Genomic DNA, 17,085 nt, shown 5'->3' on the forward strand with positions numbered 1-17,085 from the left:
TGTTCTCTTCTCTGTGCAGGCCAAAAGAAAGCAACCTGCCTCCAGCAACCAACATGGCTCCATGGCTTTTGTATCGGCTAAGGCTGTGCATTCGCGAATGGCAACACAGTTCAGTGACAGAGCAGATATTGCAGTCGGGCCCTCGGGGATCAACAGGTCAACCCAGACACCACCTGTTGCTACCTTTGTTACCAGGGTGAACAGCTGGACAGATACCGAAGATCTTGTCAACTTCCAAGACACTGGCTCTGAGCCACACGAAAAAGCAGGTAAATGTTTTTAAGCTGGAAAAAGTAAACCACAGGTGGTGGACAGAATCAGCTGGTAACCAGATTCACTGTCAACATAGTAGCAGGAAAAGGTTGTTCAGTCGCGCTCTCCCATATAATTTTGTACTAACGTAAAGGGGGTTTTTGCCTACTAAGACTTTTAATTGCAGCTTGACAGCAGACTGCCTAAGTAGCTCTGTCAAAACTATAGAAAGGTGAAAGAGTGAGTGCATGAACAAGTGAGTGCACGTCTCAAAAACTGACTAATCTTTACGAGCCCAAAAGTTTATTTCGATCGTAAAATTGGCCTTTGCCGGATAATTGAAACTTGGCCAGTCAACACGCAAGTGCGTGACTCTGATGGTGACCCCAATAGTAGCCAGACTACCAGACTCAGCCTGGTTAACCTCCCTGCCTTTTCTTTGTGACTTCTCTCTCTCTCTCTCCAATAGTGACCTCGTTAGTGACACCGTCTATATCAATGGAGCTTAGGGGACAGTGAATGTGTTGAACACAACTAATCTCCTGATGAAAACACCTATTTCAGGCCTATCCTAGGAATATTTTGAACCAATAACCACAGCTAACGTCTCGTGATATTTACCCAGTTCTCATGCGCCTCTTTTTATTTTCGCATCTAATGGGCCAAAAATTGCCTGTGCAGTGCAATCATGTACGGATCCAAAGCTGTCTGCACTGCATCTGTATGCTTTACTGCGTTACACAGATGTATTGAAAAACCGTGTGGTGAAGCTGACCTTAGGAAACCGGCCGCCGTTGTGCAACACATATTTTTCTTCCAAAAATATAAGGTGCGCATGGTATTTTCACTTTACTTAGGAGCTCTGATGTCATTTCTACATTATTATTCTACTTTGTACAAGTAGAAAATAGTCATCCATTTGATTCGAAGGCATGTTAGAACAAGGCAAACACTGGCAAATTTATAGTGGTGTGTTTTGGCGTATTTTTCTGTATCTTGTTTAATTCGACCCTCCTGATAATTCGTTTAGTTATACGTATCAGTCCCATCAGAGTCGAATTGATGGAAGCCGACTGTATAAAGATAGGTGTAACGACATACCTATATGTAAGTTGTGCTGAGCAGTATATCAACGCAGCAATAATTTCAGTGGGTGTTAGAACTCCCAAACTCCCCCCTTGGTTATGGCCTTGTTACTACCACTGGGGCATATTGCCTTCAGTACACTAAGTACTGTACAGGGTGCAAAAGACATGCCCCAAATGACTGGATGGTGGTGCCCTCTAAATGTATATATTTCAGTGTGATGAGAATAAATGGGGCTCTTCAAGTCACAGTAATGGTACAGTGCAGTCACTTTTTGCTGGCTAGCTTAGCTTAGCTCAACTAAATGCTGAACAATGTCACTTCATGGTATGAGAATGCCGAACAGCGAGCTGTCCACAACTCCTTTGTAAACTGCTAGCATTGCTCTCTACTTTCCGTCGCTCCACTGACGACCCAAGTCAGTGGCCAGCATAGCTCCTCTAATTTGAGGTACGTCGCATTCATGTCGGGTCTGACTGCCACTTCCGAGGAGACCAAGGTGCGCACGCTCCTGTAGTGCATGGGTACTCAAGTATGGGTCATCCTTGCTTCGCTCATGATGGACGCTAAGGCCTATCACTCATTCGAACGCATGAAAGAGGTACTCACACGTCACTTCGTGCATCAAGTCAACGAAGTATACGAATCCAACCAGTTTCTTCGACGTGCGTAGATGCCTGGAAAAATGGTGGGCGCCTTTCACACTATGCTCTAAAATATGGTGAAAAATTGCAAATACTTCTCAGCAGTTGTCGAACGCCTTGTACGCAATTGCTTTGTCGTTGACCTACTTTACCCACTCGCTTGTTGGACTAGCTTTGTTTAAACCCATAACTGACACTTCAGGATGCACTCAAGCTAGACAGTAGAAGATGCTGAAAACGAGAATACACTGCAAACCGGAAACTCACAACGGGGCTCCTAAAATGTCAATGCTATGTTGCGAAAGCAAACCAAGATGATGACCTGGTTACAATTTTGGGAAGCTTGCAGAAGCAGAGAGAACCAGCACCGTTACCAGTCTCGAGGCAGATTGAAGGGCTCGTGCGGTTGCTGCAGCAATGAACAGCAGTCTCACTCAGTAGATCTGTTATGCTCGAAAAGCGATCTGAAACTTGTGTAAAAAACGGGAACATTTCGCATCAGGTTGCTGGTCCAGGATGAAGTGTCTCAGTCACATACAGCTTCTTTCCTTTGAGTTGTCGCTCAAAGAAAGCCAGAACTTCATAACACATGTAAATGGCTACGCCCTTGTCTGTGAAATAGACTCTGGTGCGGACATTCCCATCGTGCCCCGCTCGTTTTCAGGATCTCCTGCCTTGCTTGACCAATCAACCGGTTGGCAGCTTATTGGTTTGGGCTGCTCTAAATTGGATGTGCCCGGTACGTTTCCTGCTACCCTGTCTTGGCAAGGCCTTGTTTATCAACTAAAGAACTGTACATTTTACACCCCCCTCTTTGGCTTTGCTGTAATAGTCATGCTTTGGGTAGCCCACTTCATTGACTCTGTGGCAGATGCTCGTGCTGCCATGACGGCATCAATATCTTCCAACTGCTTTGCCGCGGTTCACAGGACTAGGTATGATGCTGGAAACATACCACATCTGCATTAAGCCTGGAGTCACGCCCTTTTCTCCAACAGTCGCAAAGCTGATACCCCTTCTGCAAAGGGGGATGGTGAAAGACGAACTGGAGAAACTGTGGAAGGAAGGTGTTATTCGTTGAGTTGACAAGCCAGCACCATTGTGTGCAGGCCTCTGTGACTAAGGTGGTAGGATGGCGACGGCATGATGGTGATAAGCTGATAATTCAGAAGTTATGGGCATGGAATAACCACAGCTTGATGATGATGGCGTGACGACAGTGAGATGACGAGGATCGGATGACAAATTTGAAATTACGATGATGGTAGGGCAATGAAAGCATGATGACTGTATGACGACAGCAGTGTCATAACAATGGTGGCATAATCATGATTGAAGAAGGAATGGTGTCGATAGAATCAGGATGGTGGTATGACTACAATGGGATTATGTTTCTGAAATGTCACTGGTTTGATAACAGCAAGATGACAACGGTATGATGAGAATCGGATGATGAATCTGGAATGGCAATGATGGCATCATGATGATGGCATGACAATCGTGGTATAATCGTGACAACGCCTTATACGAGGCCTGTAAGGAAGTTTTAAAGAAATCATTAATTAATAAACATTTAGACTGAATGGCGAAGAAGGAATGGCATCAATGGAATGACAGTGGAATGACATTTCTGAAGTGATGGCGATGGTACGATAACAGCACGACGACGATGATATATTAACAACTGTATGACGATGCTGGCATGGCGACAATGCTATAACAGTGATGATGACTGTATATGAGGACATGAGAGTCAGATGACAAATGTGGAATGATGACGATGGAACGACCGCGGCAGCACCATGACCATGCGTAACGTATCTAGGGCCCAATCTAGACTTGGGTCACTGAGTTGATGTAGGAGGCTAGATACATAGAAAGACTCAAAGTGCATGAAGCAGGCAAGCAATGCTGATCCCATTAATGCTATGTGCTGTGCCCTTTGTTTCAATGCATGGTGCGAGGTAACTCCTTCTGCGAGGACGGATGAACTGGTGATGACTGGGACATCATAAGCAAGGTGGTTCCTGTCTCTGGTTGTATGCGAAAAAAATAAGGTGCATAAATGACAATATGTGTGTGAGGACGTGTTATACTTTATGAATGACTTGTGTGAAATGATATACATGATGGTTTTATGAGAGGGTATACATAACTAGAATTTCATTAACTTTCTATCCTCTGTATAATGTTTGTTGCTCACTATGGCAAATGTGTACTTCACCTTGTCATCTTTCATTTTAGCTAATCAGAAAGAATGGTGTTCGTTTTTATACATTCTCTGCATGACATTAGTTATGTAACTGTCATTTCGCATCTTGCTCTTATCACCTGGAGTTGCATGCTATGTGTCACCATATTCATCTACTTCCTTTATGTCCACTGCATGACAGTGGAATTTATCAGTAGTTTTCACTGGGTGACCATTATGTAGACGGACTGTATCCTATGCTTGCATATTTTCTAATTTCATCACATCACCTCTCCCATCGCTGACTGCTCTTTCCATTCTGTTCCTCTAATAGATCACCAACTATTTGCTGCATGCATTGCATCACCTTATAGAGAGTCCAGGATATGCTAGGCACAAGGTCAGGCAAACATCTCCAGAACGGGCAGGTTTGGCCTACACAATGTTACTCAGGGATGAGAGACAAATTAGAGCACCATGCTTCCTTTTATCATTCTCTGTGTAACATGATGCTGGCCAAGCGTGTTGATATGCACCAGTGTTGTGTTAACCTCCAGAACCTGCATCCTGTCTCGGCCAATTCCATCCTATGCCTACATATTTCCTCATGGCATCAGACCACCCGAGATCTCTGTTCTCTTAAATGCATTTCTTTGCCTTTGGCGCTGCTTTCCTTGCTCTGACAAACTGCTGTTGCCCGAAGCTGCATCCTGCATTTGTCATATACCTTCTCTTGTCTTTTCTTTCTAGACTGAAAAGGAGCACCCTACCTATGGCAGCAGATGCAGTCTTACTCCACTGCTGTCGAGGTAACACAAGCAGAGTCTGCAAGGCAGTGCAGGTGGAAAGGGCTCATGTGACAAATGCATGGGGTACTTTAATGAGGTAACTTTGAAGTTAACTCTGGAACAGTTGAACCTTCAAAAACCTCCTGCTCTATGCAGTTTAAGGACCTGATGTCTGCAATGGTGCTACATCATAAAACAACAGCGTTGACAAGAAAGGTGCATCATCATGTTTCTTCAGCACATAGATGTTCTCTTTAGAGCTCTTTTAATACTCACCTTGAGAAACATCATATCAACCTAACAAATGTGAGAGCTCTAATTTGGTGTGTGCGAGCACCTTATGATGCTTTATTTTTGTGCTTGTACTAGCAATATTTTGCAATTTTAAACTGCAATCACACGTCTCATTTCCAATAGGCTGAGTGCTCTGTGTACATGGTCGAAAGCTACATTCTCTGACCTTCACTTGTGCCTTTTTGTTTTCATCATCTGCTGGCCATGTACTCGAGAACAATTTAGCTCTGGCCCAACTGTGGTTTTCCAATTCAAGTGCAAGGTAAATGCAATATTGGACTTGGAAAGTGACACTAAAAAGAAAAATAATTTTAGCTGTATTATTAGATCACCCTTTCGCAATGCCAAGAAAGACAGTCGTATCGTGAAAAGACGGTTATTAAGCCAGAAACATGCAGGAACGAAAGATGGGTTGTGAAGCCACATTGAAGTTCCCTCACGAGCATGTGCCATGAGGTCATGAATTTTGATGGCGTCTGCATGGCCCTAGCTTATTTGTTATCGTAAATGATGTGCTACACTGTATTCCTAAAGAGCCAAAGACTGAACTTTACAAGCTTCAAGAACTTTTACTTACTCACAACAGCCAGCATGAAAAAATACCTTCAAATCTACGACATCAGACAGGTACCGGCCCTGAGGTTATGGTGCAAAATTAAAAAAATGTAACTTTGACCCTGATTAATTTCTGCAATAATCAACCTCTTACCGTTAAATAATTTTAGGAGACGAGCTCCACTGCCAAACAAGACAATCTCTCCACTCACCCCGTTCAGCGTCCGCGAGCGAAATTCTTTTGCCTAGATTGCCTAGAAAAACGAATTCTCTTTTTACATGTATTTAATTCGGAGCACCTGAGCTAAATCTTCCTCTTAAGTAAAGTAATATTGCTGTAGTGGATTTCCGGAAGGCAGCATTTTATTTTTCACCGCAGGTTTTAAGAGGTTTCTAAATAATTCTAAGATAATTATAAATTTCAAAATCTATAACAAAAACAGATACTGCAGCTCTGTTTACTGCCCCTGACTAGCCTCCATATAAAGTTACAAAATACCCCGCCGTGGTTGCTCAGTGGCTATGGTGTTGGGCTGCTGAGCACGACGTCGCGGGATCGAATCCCGGCCACGGCGGCCGCATTTCGATGGGGGCGAAATGCGAAAACATCCCGTGTGCTTAGATTTAGGTGCACGTTAAAGAACCCCAGGTGGTCAAAATTTCCGGAGTCCTCCACTACGGCGTGCCTCATAATCAGAAAGTGGTTTTGGCATGTAAAACCCCAAATATTATTATTATTAAGTTACAAAATTCTGATATCTATCCTTGATCTAGAATGATGTGTTTGTTAACTCATTGCTCCAATTTTATGGACAGTTTGTAATTTTATTACCAATAATAAAACAGTTTATTTGCAGTATAGTGTTGTAAACCTTCTCTTTCAGTGATGTCCCCAAACCCAGGTAGCTTTAGCTAAACCATTTGCCATAAATGGATACAGTTCCTACGAATAAATAGAGAAATTATGATGGCACTTTTGCTTGAAGTGTTGGTTTTGAGAGCGATAGAAACTGGTTGAGATGTTTAATATGATGGATATCATGTCTATGACATGCTTCTTGATGACATGCCATGCCTCTATCATAGAATCCAGAGACTTTAAGCATTCCTATCACACGATAGGCAACTTACCTTTTAAACACGTCTTTCACATGATGTAGGCACCAGGTCACCAGCTTTAGGGTAGTGCTTTGCCACTAGGCTGCTTCTGTGGCCACCAGATGGCAGGGAAGGACAAATCTGGCTTCTCATTAATTTTGGCTTCTCATTTACAAGAATGAAAGGAAAGAAATTAGTAGGGAAAATCTGTACAGTAACACAAAGGGCAGTGCCTCGCTATCTGAGGCTCGAGCCGGTTGCCTAGGGACAAAAACACTCCGGTGCAGATATTCTGAACTAGATTAGGCATGTTTACGCTTCAGCTAGAATCTAGAGACTACTGAGAACATGCTAAATTAATGCGAAGGGATTCACCCTGTGAGAACCATAGGTAATGTACACCTTCCAGCAGCGCTTGGGTTTAAAGTGGACGGCATGTGTCAGCCAGTCGGCACTCGAGATAGGCAAGAGATGTTTAGAGTACTGATGGAAGAAATGGCAGGGAAGAGATTGATTCGACCAGACCTCTTACAGTCATAGCTAGCGGTACAAGGTAGATGTTGAAGGAAAAAAGAAAGGTTAAGGAGATGTACACAAAAATGCTAGATAAAAAACGTGTATAGCATACCTGATTAAATCAAGCAGGCTAGGTGACTATTTGCCACCTCTCTCTTTCAAAGGGGAGACCGTTAAGTCATCCTCATCATTGGTGATTTGTTCGTGCGCAAAATATGTTGACACGTTTAGCTTTTCGTTACACGGCATGGTCCAAGGCCACTGCACAGGGCTGATATGTTTTGTGAAAGCAAATGCTGTGTTGTCCCTACCCATTTGGGAACACTTCGTTTTTGGTCAATTTGATCCCTTGGTCACGGCCCACTTTAGCAACAAAAGGACATGTCTCTGATTTCTTCTCTCTGATGCAATATGAATCATGGCATGAACACCATAAGCGGACCTTTTTTTATTGCAAACCTGAAAGGAAAAAAGCTTCACCAGAACGTTTTGAGTTTTAATTTCATGTGAAAGAAATATGCTTTCTGTTATGTTCTAAGTGTTGGAACAAGAACAATGAAGAAGCAAGGGAAAAACCTTTTGGGCAAACACCCTGATTCTTGGCCCATGTCCCACTGTGGGTACATCCGATATATCTTGAAGACACATCATCATCATCGGTCCATGCGATACAGTTTGTCAGCATTATTGCACACTTGCATGTCTGTGGGGGCTACAAACCAAGGTAAGTGGCCCAAGCTTTGTGACCACCACACCCACAAGATAGATGACTGCATTGCATGTCTCAGATGCAGATTGTCATCTACCGCTACTGCCAAAGATCTAGATTGAGTACTCATTTGCTCATTTCAGAAAGGGCTCATAGATCCTGGCCTGAATGCCTCTTGTGCATCTAGTGAGGTATATGTGCATCAAATATACCTATGAACTAATGCGCTGTTCACAAACGATGTTATCGCACCTCATGCTACAGCTGCATATATTCGTCCATCAGTATGAGTTCATATGTAAACGCTGTCTGAGCCTGACATCTGGTTCAGCCCGCTCATGTTTGTTTCATGTCTCGCATATATAGTTTTCACCAGAACAGACTGCCTTTCTCCATCAGCCTACCATTCATGCTTCTTGCATATTAATCTTCACTCGAAAGCCTCTAAATGCTTCCTTGTTCCTTCCACCTTGATACATTAAAATGCGCTCAAGCCTTTTCGTGGCTTGCACACACAGTGGCAGAGGACACCTACATTGTTGAACTTCTGCTTTAATAATTAATCTTAAAGGACCTGGCTCTAGCCTTGAAAAGTAAAACAGCACCCTGGTGTCATAAAGGAACATAAGCTTTATTCACCACCAACTGATTGCCTGAACTGCCAGTGCTGGTACTGCCATGGGTTTGATGTAAGACAATTCCCTGGGTGTGCTGAATGTACTGCTTGCGGAGCCGCCAGACCATTGGGTGCAGGCGTTTGGATGGACATCTCGTCCACAAGTGGGGAAGGAAGGATGCAGAAGGAAGATGGAGGAAATGCATTGAGGACTTAGGGCAAGGATATGTATGCGTAAGCATGGTATTTAGGGCAAGGATATGTATGCGTAAGCATGGTATAGATTTTATTTGTTTTCCCTCAGTAGTCCTGCATAGCTCTGAGAAGCAGTAGTAGATGTAAGTCTGCTACAGTCCCGTGTCCATATGTTACCGTTGCCTGCTTATAAAATTCGTCCCCTCGATTTTAATAGAACGGGATGCGCTCCTGCCTTTGCCTCACCAAATTCGTATTGAACGCTATACTGTGCCTGCAAGCACGAGAGCCTTCGTTAATGGCTAGGTTTCGACTACTAACAGTCCAAACCTTTCCGTGGCGGCATGAATCACATGTTAGAAGACACCAGACAGTATTTATTAGTCAGCCCACTTTATTTTTTGACTTCCTGGATGATCATTTGAGTCATATTCAGACGAATGCTATAATAGCTAGAGATGCCTCACAGAGCAACGAAAAGGCAGGTGTAAGAATTTTTTCTCACTTGCTAGACTGGTCCTATTCAATTAAGACTTCCTCATTTTGCTCCTGTCTACACAGCAGAATTCTCAGCGGCAGTTTTAGCACTGCGTAAATTGAACCCTTCTCATTCATCAGTAGCTATTATCACAGACTGGCTCTCTCTGTGTTCATCACTTAAAATGTGTAGCGATCGACTCAAAAATTTTGCTAGTGTCATAACTCTTGGCTGCACCTCATTTGCATTTGCTTCGTTTAATTTGGGTGCCTGAGCACAAAGGTTTGCCTTTGAATGAGTGGGCAAACTCATTAGCAAAGGGTTCCCTGAGTGGCCCCTTAATATCTGTCGTTCCCCCAGTCACCTATATCATTGCTGCTAGTCTTAGGATAATTACAACAATGAATGTGCGCTATATAAATTTAGTGTGGCTTTATATTCGGACTACCACTGCCTACTGTTCCCTTGGAGCCGTAAATTCTCCTCAACACGCAAATGAGAGATAACGTTAATAAGGCTACACTGCCGCATCCCGACGCAATTTTTATGCATACAGGGCTGGTTCGGCGGCATCTCCTTTGTGCATACAGCGCGAGGAACAAGAAACAATTGATCACTTTCTCCTTGCATGTCGACTATTCTCAGTCAGAAGAAGGCTGTGCGAGGACCTTTTAAACAAGCTTGGCCTCAGCATGAAAGTCGCCGTTTTGCGTTCGTTTGGAGAGCTCTTCCACATTGAGGTACAGCCACCAGGGTGTTTGCACTGCGATGAAAAACTTCATAATTGATTCCAGTCGGCTGCCTTCCTAAGCCGGTTAATTATAATAATTAATTAGAACACCGAACAGAATACATATTTTCCTTTCTTTGTCTCCTAAACTTATTATAAAATTTTCTCCAAACTGCCCAATTCTTGACCGATCCTCCACGGTGGGTACCGTGGAGGATCGGGTACCATTTGGGTACCAAATGGGTACCATTTGTACAGAGGACCGTCATCGTCGTCATTAAAGTGCCTTTTTAAAATATATAAAAAAAAACACTTCCCACGTAGGTGGCTTGGTAAGCCAGACAAAGCGCAATGACAATAGATCGGTGGGACGGCTCCTTGAAGTTCCCGCGCCAACTCGCTGTGACGTCATGGATTTTGACAGCGCCTTCTAGGGCATGGTTAAGTCTGTAGCGGTAAAGGATCGACTACATTGTGTGTTAAAAAAGCCAGAGATTGAATATGGCGATTTTCGGGAACTTTCACTGAGCTAATGCGGCCTAAATACGAAAAAAAAAATACTTTGAAATCCTGACGTCAGATTGACTTACCGGCTTTGGGGATTCGGCGCCAAATTCAAAAGCAAACTTTGACCTTCATTTTCTGTTACAATAATCGACCTATCATTTCGAAATTAACGACAACAGAGTTTTCAAAGAAAGCTTTATCTGCCTAACCCGATTAAGTGTTTTGCTTGGCTATGCTGCATTCGCCTGGCTATGCGCGCATTCGATCTGCGAGAATGCCGTCTGCCTCTCTGCAATAGAGTAGGCGGGCGCCGCGGTCGAGGAAGGAGCGTCAAATGTAAAGCCCCTCAATTTTCCAAAAGTAGCGCCATTCTTAGATCTTTCCGCCACCCCGCTCACCCAGGCGCTTCCTCCTCCACTCCTCCTGTCGCCCCAGCCTCCTCCGCTCCCCCATTGGCCAATCTGTGTCACGTGAAAGCGGGCCCCGCGCTTTTGTATATTTTTTTCTTTCCGGCGCAGAGCAGGCGCCGCGCTTTTGTATATCTTTTCTTTCCAGCGCGCTGCGACCCCCAATCTTGGGCCTGCGACCCCCATTCTTGGGCCTGCGCGACGAAGTACGGCAGGCGGTTTGAAGGAGCGCGGTAGTTTTATACAATGTGTTAGGGCCGAGTGCTTAATTGCGATGCCGTGCTGCTGCGCCTACGGTTGCCACAACAGACCCAGTGACGGCAAAAAGCTTTTTGTTTTACCATCCGCCGGGCGCAACGCGAAACGAAGAAAAGTGTGGATTCACAAGATCGGGCGGGCTGACTTCGAGCAAGTGGCAAAGAACGCGCGGCTTTGTGAAGTGACACGGCTCCTCCAACCTCTTCTTTTGACGCCCGTGTCAAAAAGGGCCCGTGTCCAGTGCATTAGGGGTGCGTTAAAGAACCCCAGCTGCAAAAAAAATTAATCCAGAGCCCCCATTATGGCGTGCCTTATGAGATCGTGGTGTTGGGATGTAAAACCCAAGAATAAACTTTTCTTCTGTCTTGTGTGCCTTGACTGTTCCAGTTAACGCAACACTGCTTCCTTGTGAAAACTTACAACGCAAAAGAATACAGACGCACGTAGTATACAGAGATAAAATTAGCACTTCAACAAAAGTGTTGCTGGTGCCAATGAGGGAGGGGGATAATTATTTTCTGAACCTCTTTCCAGTTGTCCCATCAAGTTCCTTCTTTCTTTTCTATCAAATTCTAAACATTTGCACTGTAATAAATAAATGACGATTTCATATGCTGGTACGTTGTTAAAATTATCTGTACCGCCTATGTGTGAAAACGTTGCTCATGGCCACCACAACCTGTGCATGAGCTACGTAGATCTGTAAAAGGCGCGGAACAGAAACGGCCCTGCTGCCAGGCATTGCTGACCGCAGACAGTCGGAATCTCTCACGCGCCGGCCGAACAAAAGCATCCTGCAGGTACGTAAATTAACCTACGAAACCACGTGCACATACTTTCGCGCTGTCAAAACCTGAAACTCTGGTAATTACTCGCGTGTCTGAGCACACCGCGTGCTTGTGTCGTGTTTCAGCAACACGAACTTTCAACGTGCGCGCGCTTTACGCCTTAAATACGCCTTGAATAATGGTGCTTTTCTCTATTTCTTCCGCAAATCCGACACGACATTCTTAAGGCCAGTTACCGACTGACAAAGCAAGATCTAGATTGAAAAAACTGCTCCGCAGGACTCGAACGAACTTTTCCGCGGATTTCCTCCCGTAGCGTGTTAGCCGTCGTCTGCTACGGCAGGCCCACCACCAGCGGCGCCACCGTCGAGGCCGCGCCGAGTGGAGGAGGAGGGAAGTGAATGGCGCTACTTTGGGAGATTGAGGGGTTTTAGTCAAATGGAGGGAGAAGAGTGGAGAAGGCGAGGGGAGATCTGTGAAAGGTGCGAAGATGACGACGGACAAAGACAAAAACACGCTTTGTCCATCGCCGTTTTCGCCCTTTTCACATCTAATCATTCCCAACCAACACGCCCAGCTGAAAGGAGGGGATATGTCGCTGCCTTTTAGTCAGTGGCGTAGAGTTTGGTCACTACGTTGCGCATTTTGAAGGGCATTAGTTTGGCCGCCTTCGGGCAACTCAAGAAAACAGCGCGGCCATTTCGCGGGCTAGCGGCGCCTTCTCACCGAAACAGTTCTGCAACTTTGCACCGTAAGAGACAACCACGACCTACTGTATAAAGTCGTGGAGACAACGAACAGCCCGGGGCTTTACCGAATGACCCTTGCTGGGTCTGGCAAACGCTAATATTCGAGCAGATCGGATGGAAATTGCAAAAGCTGCGCGGGTAGGGAGGGAGCTGGCACTGCACTGCAGTGTAGGGCGAATCGAATGTACGTCGGAACTGACCTCGCACCCGCCGCAACCGAAGATGCAAATATACCAGAAAAATCCTAGTGACAAGCTGGACATCTCAAAGGCCGCAGCGGTGACAAAACAGTTGAATGTTTACAATAGAGATGGCGCCACCATCCCGTGGCGAGTTTGGTGCCCTCTGCGCGCGCGCATTGAAGCGTCCAAGTAGCGGAGTGAATTTAAACTTGTTGCCATGTAAAAATGAAGTAGACGAACGGCTGCAATCATTAGAGAGAGAGAGAGGGCTCTTTATTAGAAAAACAGAGAATTTTGCCGGCGCGTATATAACCGCTGGCATGCTACTCTGTATAGGGATGGGGAATGGGATTAAAAGATTCCAGATAAGAGTGGGAGAAAAAAAAAGGATAAAAATAAATATGAAATGTCCGACTGGACCTGATACTAATTTTTACAGGTGACATGGCGGGTAAATTTAGGCTTTTGTATAGGAAGGATGCAATTCTTAAAGCTTTCCTATTTGACCAATTTCTGTCAGGTATTGGAACAATAAATCCAAAACCCGTCGCTGTTTCGAAGGGCCGGGCATTGGACCTAAGATGGTCGGTAACGTTAACGGTTCGGGGCAAATCATGTCCATTTGGTGCTCAAAAAATTGTCTCTCGTCGCGGTACGCGGGGCATTCTAGTAATACGTGCTCAATTGTCTCTATGTTGCGACAGTTATCACAGTATGGGCTAGTGGTAAGTCCTATGCGGTACAGATAATTGTTCGTGTATGCCACGTTCAGTCGAAGACGATGGTATAATGTCTTCGAGGAAGTGGTCGTGGAATTTTCGGTCTCATTTCTGGGTCAATGTAACGTAGGAAGTTGTCTTGGTGAAGCGGCAGATTTAAGATGCGGTCTTTTTCTTGATAGGCATATTTTTTTGCCATGGTTGAAGCGTCGGCTTTTGTAAAATATGTTCTTCTGAATTTGCGGTATTGGAGTCCATTTCTGGCAGCTTCGTCCTCTCTTTCATTTCCCGAAATGCCGGCATGGCCAGGTATCCACTGGAACTTTATGCAATGCCCAGCAATCTTAGCCCTGTGGTGAAGATAAGCAATGTCAAATGCTGCTGGTTGATTATTGCAACGCTTGTGCCGGTTCGATATACTTTGTAGGGCTGCTTTTGAGTCTGTGAATATCACCCATGTCTTTGTCGGCTGCTGTCGAAGTATATACACAAGGGCCTCCTTAATGCCATAGAGCTCCGCTGAAGTAGATGATGTCGCTCGCTCAAGACGAAACGAGAATCGTTGTCCTGTAGAGGGAACAAAAAGTCCGCATGATGAACGATGTGGAGTTGTAGAGCCATCTGTGAAAATGTGCGTTGCGGCTGCGTATTCTTTGTGCATATATTCTAAAGCTATCTGATAAGTCGCTGCTTGAGGCATTTTCTTTTTCGCACTGATTCCAGGTATGTATGGCACGATTTCCAGTGGGGACAGTGTCCATGGTGAAATGTTTCGCGGCATAATTTGTGACGCCTGAGCAGGAATCGAAATAGATATGCTTCCGACGGCCTGCCCAAAGCTGGATGTAGCACGGGTTCTGGAAATATCCTTTAAAAAGTGATTCTTCGTATGAATGACGTGGCGGAGGTGTATCCGAAGTGTCTCCTGCGAACATAGCACTTCCAGAGGCAGGCATCCGGCTTCTGCTACAGTCCCTGAGCGGGATGACCCCTTCGGAAGGCCAAGACATACGCGAAGGCAGTTGTTTCGTGCTGCCTCGAGTTTTCTCTTGCTTGTGGGAGTCACTTTGTGCAGGATCGGGAGGTAGTATCGTAGTGTTCCGTCGACGTAGGCCTTATGGAGGAGCACCATTGATCGACAGTTGCTGCCCCACTGTGATCCGGCTAAAAATGGGAATACGTGCGACGCCGAGGAAATCTTCTCACTCAATTTTTTCACTTGGGGCGACCATGTGAGGTTCCTATCAATCGTCACTCCAAGAAACCTTTGCGTCTTGACGTATGGAAGGGCGCGACCACCCAACACTAGTGGGTATTTTTCCATACGCCTCCGCGTGAAAGCCATGGCAACGCTTTTGTCGGGGGACAATTTCAGACCCCTTGGATTTAGGTAGGCCGATATATTTGCTAGCGCTCTCTGGAGGCGTTGTTGGGTGGTACTGCGGGAACGCGCCGCACTCCAAATGCAGATGTCGTCCGCATACAGTGTGATTTTGACGCCAGGGGGCAGGTTTCTTTTCAGATGGATGAGGACTAAATTCAAAAATATCGGGCTTAACACAGCTCCTTGTGGCACTCCCTTCTCGACGGCATAAAGCGCTGTGGGGCCATCCGGGGTACACATGAAAAGTCGGCGTCCTTGAAGATAGTCTGCAATCCATGCGTAGAGCCGTCCTCCAAGACCAAGAGTTTCCAAAGCGTCAAGAATCGCTGTATGATAGACCGAATCATATGCTGCATGAATGTCTAAAAATAATGCAGTAGGTATGTTTCCAGAGACCAATTCCTCTTCAAGTGATGAAACCAAGGCAATGACATTATCAATTGCGGATCTATTTTGCCGGAAGCCATTCATTTCCTCCGGGTAAACTTTTGCAGTTTCCAGGAACCAATTTAGTCGTTTGTAGATCATTTTTTCGAATAGCTTCCCTACGCAGCTAAGCAGAGATATGGGTCTGAAGGAGGCGTAATTCGTTGGCTGCTTTGATGGTTTCAATATAGGAATGACTTTCGCAAGCTTCCATTCCGTAGGAACCTCCCAGTTATCCATGAGGCGTTGTAGTACTCCAGAAGGCGTAGGCGAGATGTGTGGCATAGTTTTGCGAGCGCTTCATAACTCACGCCGTCATGGCCAGGTGATGATCGCTTGTTTACGTCGCTGATTGCTGCCGTGAGCTCTTCGATGGTGAATGGTAATTCTAAGTCAGGAAGGGTAGCTCGAGGTGGACTAGGCTGACGACTTGCAATTTGCCGCAAAGGTTGTGCCCCGTTGGAAAGGAGCCTGCAGTACTGCTCTGCCACCTCTTTCAGGGATGCGCGCTCATGTAATGAGAGGGCGATAAAAGGATAAAGCTGTTGCGGCTCTTTGCGAATGCCTCTGACGACTCGCCAGATTTTGCTCAGCGGTTGTCGTATGTCCATGTCCCACAAAAGTCCCTCCACCTTTTTCGGTCCAGTTTGGTGAGGTAGCGTCGTATATGCCTTTGTGCCCGTCGACAAGTTCTGAGGTCTTCGATATTCTTAGTACGTAGAGCCTTCCTTTCGGCACGCCTTCGAATGGCACATAACCTTTCAAATTCCTCGTCGTTTGTTGGTACATTACAATGCTTAGTGGCAGAGCGGGTACTTTGTTTGAGGCAATGAGCTATTGTCGGTATTATTTCTGTATTTGTAGTCGAGGCTGTGATTCCTTTGTCTACGGCTGCTGTGTAAGCTTCCCAGTCTACCGACTTCAGTTTCACTTTTCTGAGCGACGTCCGAAAATGAAGGGCAGAGATTAGGATCGGGTAGTGATCACTACCTCGAGTCTCGAAATCTGTACACCATCCGAACATCGGGGCCACTTGACTTGATACGAATGTGATGTCAATGCAGCTAACAGTCGTCGGATTTTTCAGGTACGTTATGCTGCCATCGTTCAAGGGCTCTATATTGTATTTTGCAAAAAGCTTCGCCAGCTTGGCACCCCGACCACATGTATGTGAACTGCCCCAGATCTCGTTATGTGCGTTGAAATCGCCACAAATAATATGTGGCGACTGAGTGTTTGTCAACAAGTTTTCCAATCTGGTCACGTCGAAAGGTGATCCTGGTTCCAAGTAGACGCCGATTAGGGTAAACACTTTGGATGCAATCACTGTGGTTGCGCAAATATATTCGTTCTTGTCATGTGGTGTTACGTCAATCGCAGAGGCAGGTATGTCGTTGCGAAATCCAACGAGCAGTCGGCTAATTCCATTTTGTCGCCTTGAATGATGAAAATAATACCCCTTTATCCTAAAGTGCTCGTCGACGCGAGACTCGGAAATGACTAAAAAAGGGAA

At 45.3% G+C, this 17,085-nt stretch overlaps 1 protein-coding gene across 1 annotated transcript in view; it reads left to right on the forward strand.

The window, feature by feature from the left end:
• Positions 1 to 5,975, forward strand: part of LOC139050520 (octapeptide-repeat protein T2-like) — a 29,446-nt gene extending 23,471 nt beyond the window's left edge. Inside the window, exons 5-6 of the mRNA XM_070527005.1 lie at positions 20 to 269; positions 4,924 to 5,975. Of these exons, the coding sequence (XP_070383106.1) occupies positions 20 to 269; positions 4,924 to 4,928 (255 nt within the window). The 3' untranslated portion in view covers positions 4,929 to 5,975. The remainder of the gene's footprint in view (positions 1 to 19; positions 270 to 4,923) is intronic.
• Positions 5,976 to 17,085: the final 11,110 nt, after the last annotated feature.

Source organism: Dermacentor albipictus, chromosome 10, assembly GCF_038994185.2.
Source record: "Dermacentor albipictus isolate Rhodes 1998 colony chromosome 10, USDA_Dalb.pri_finalv2, whole genome shotgun sequence".
NCBI lineage: Eukaryota > Metazoa > Arthropoda > Arachnida > Ixodida > Ixodidae > Dermacentor > Dermacentor albipictus.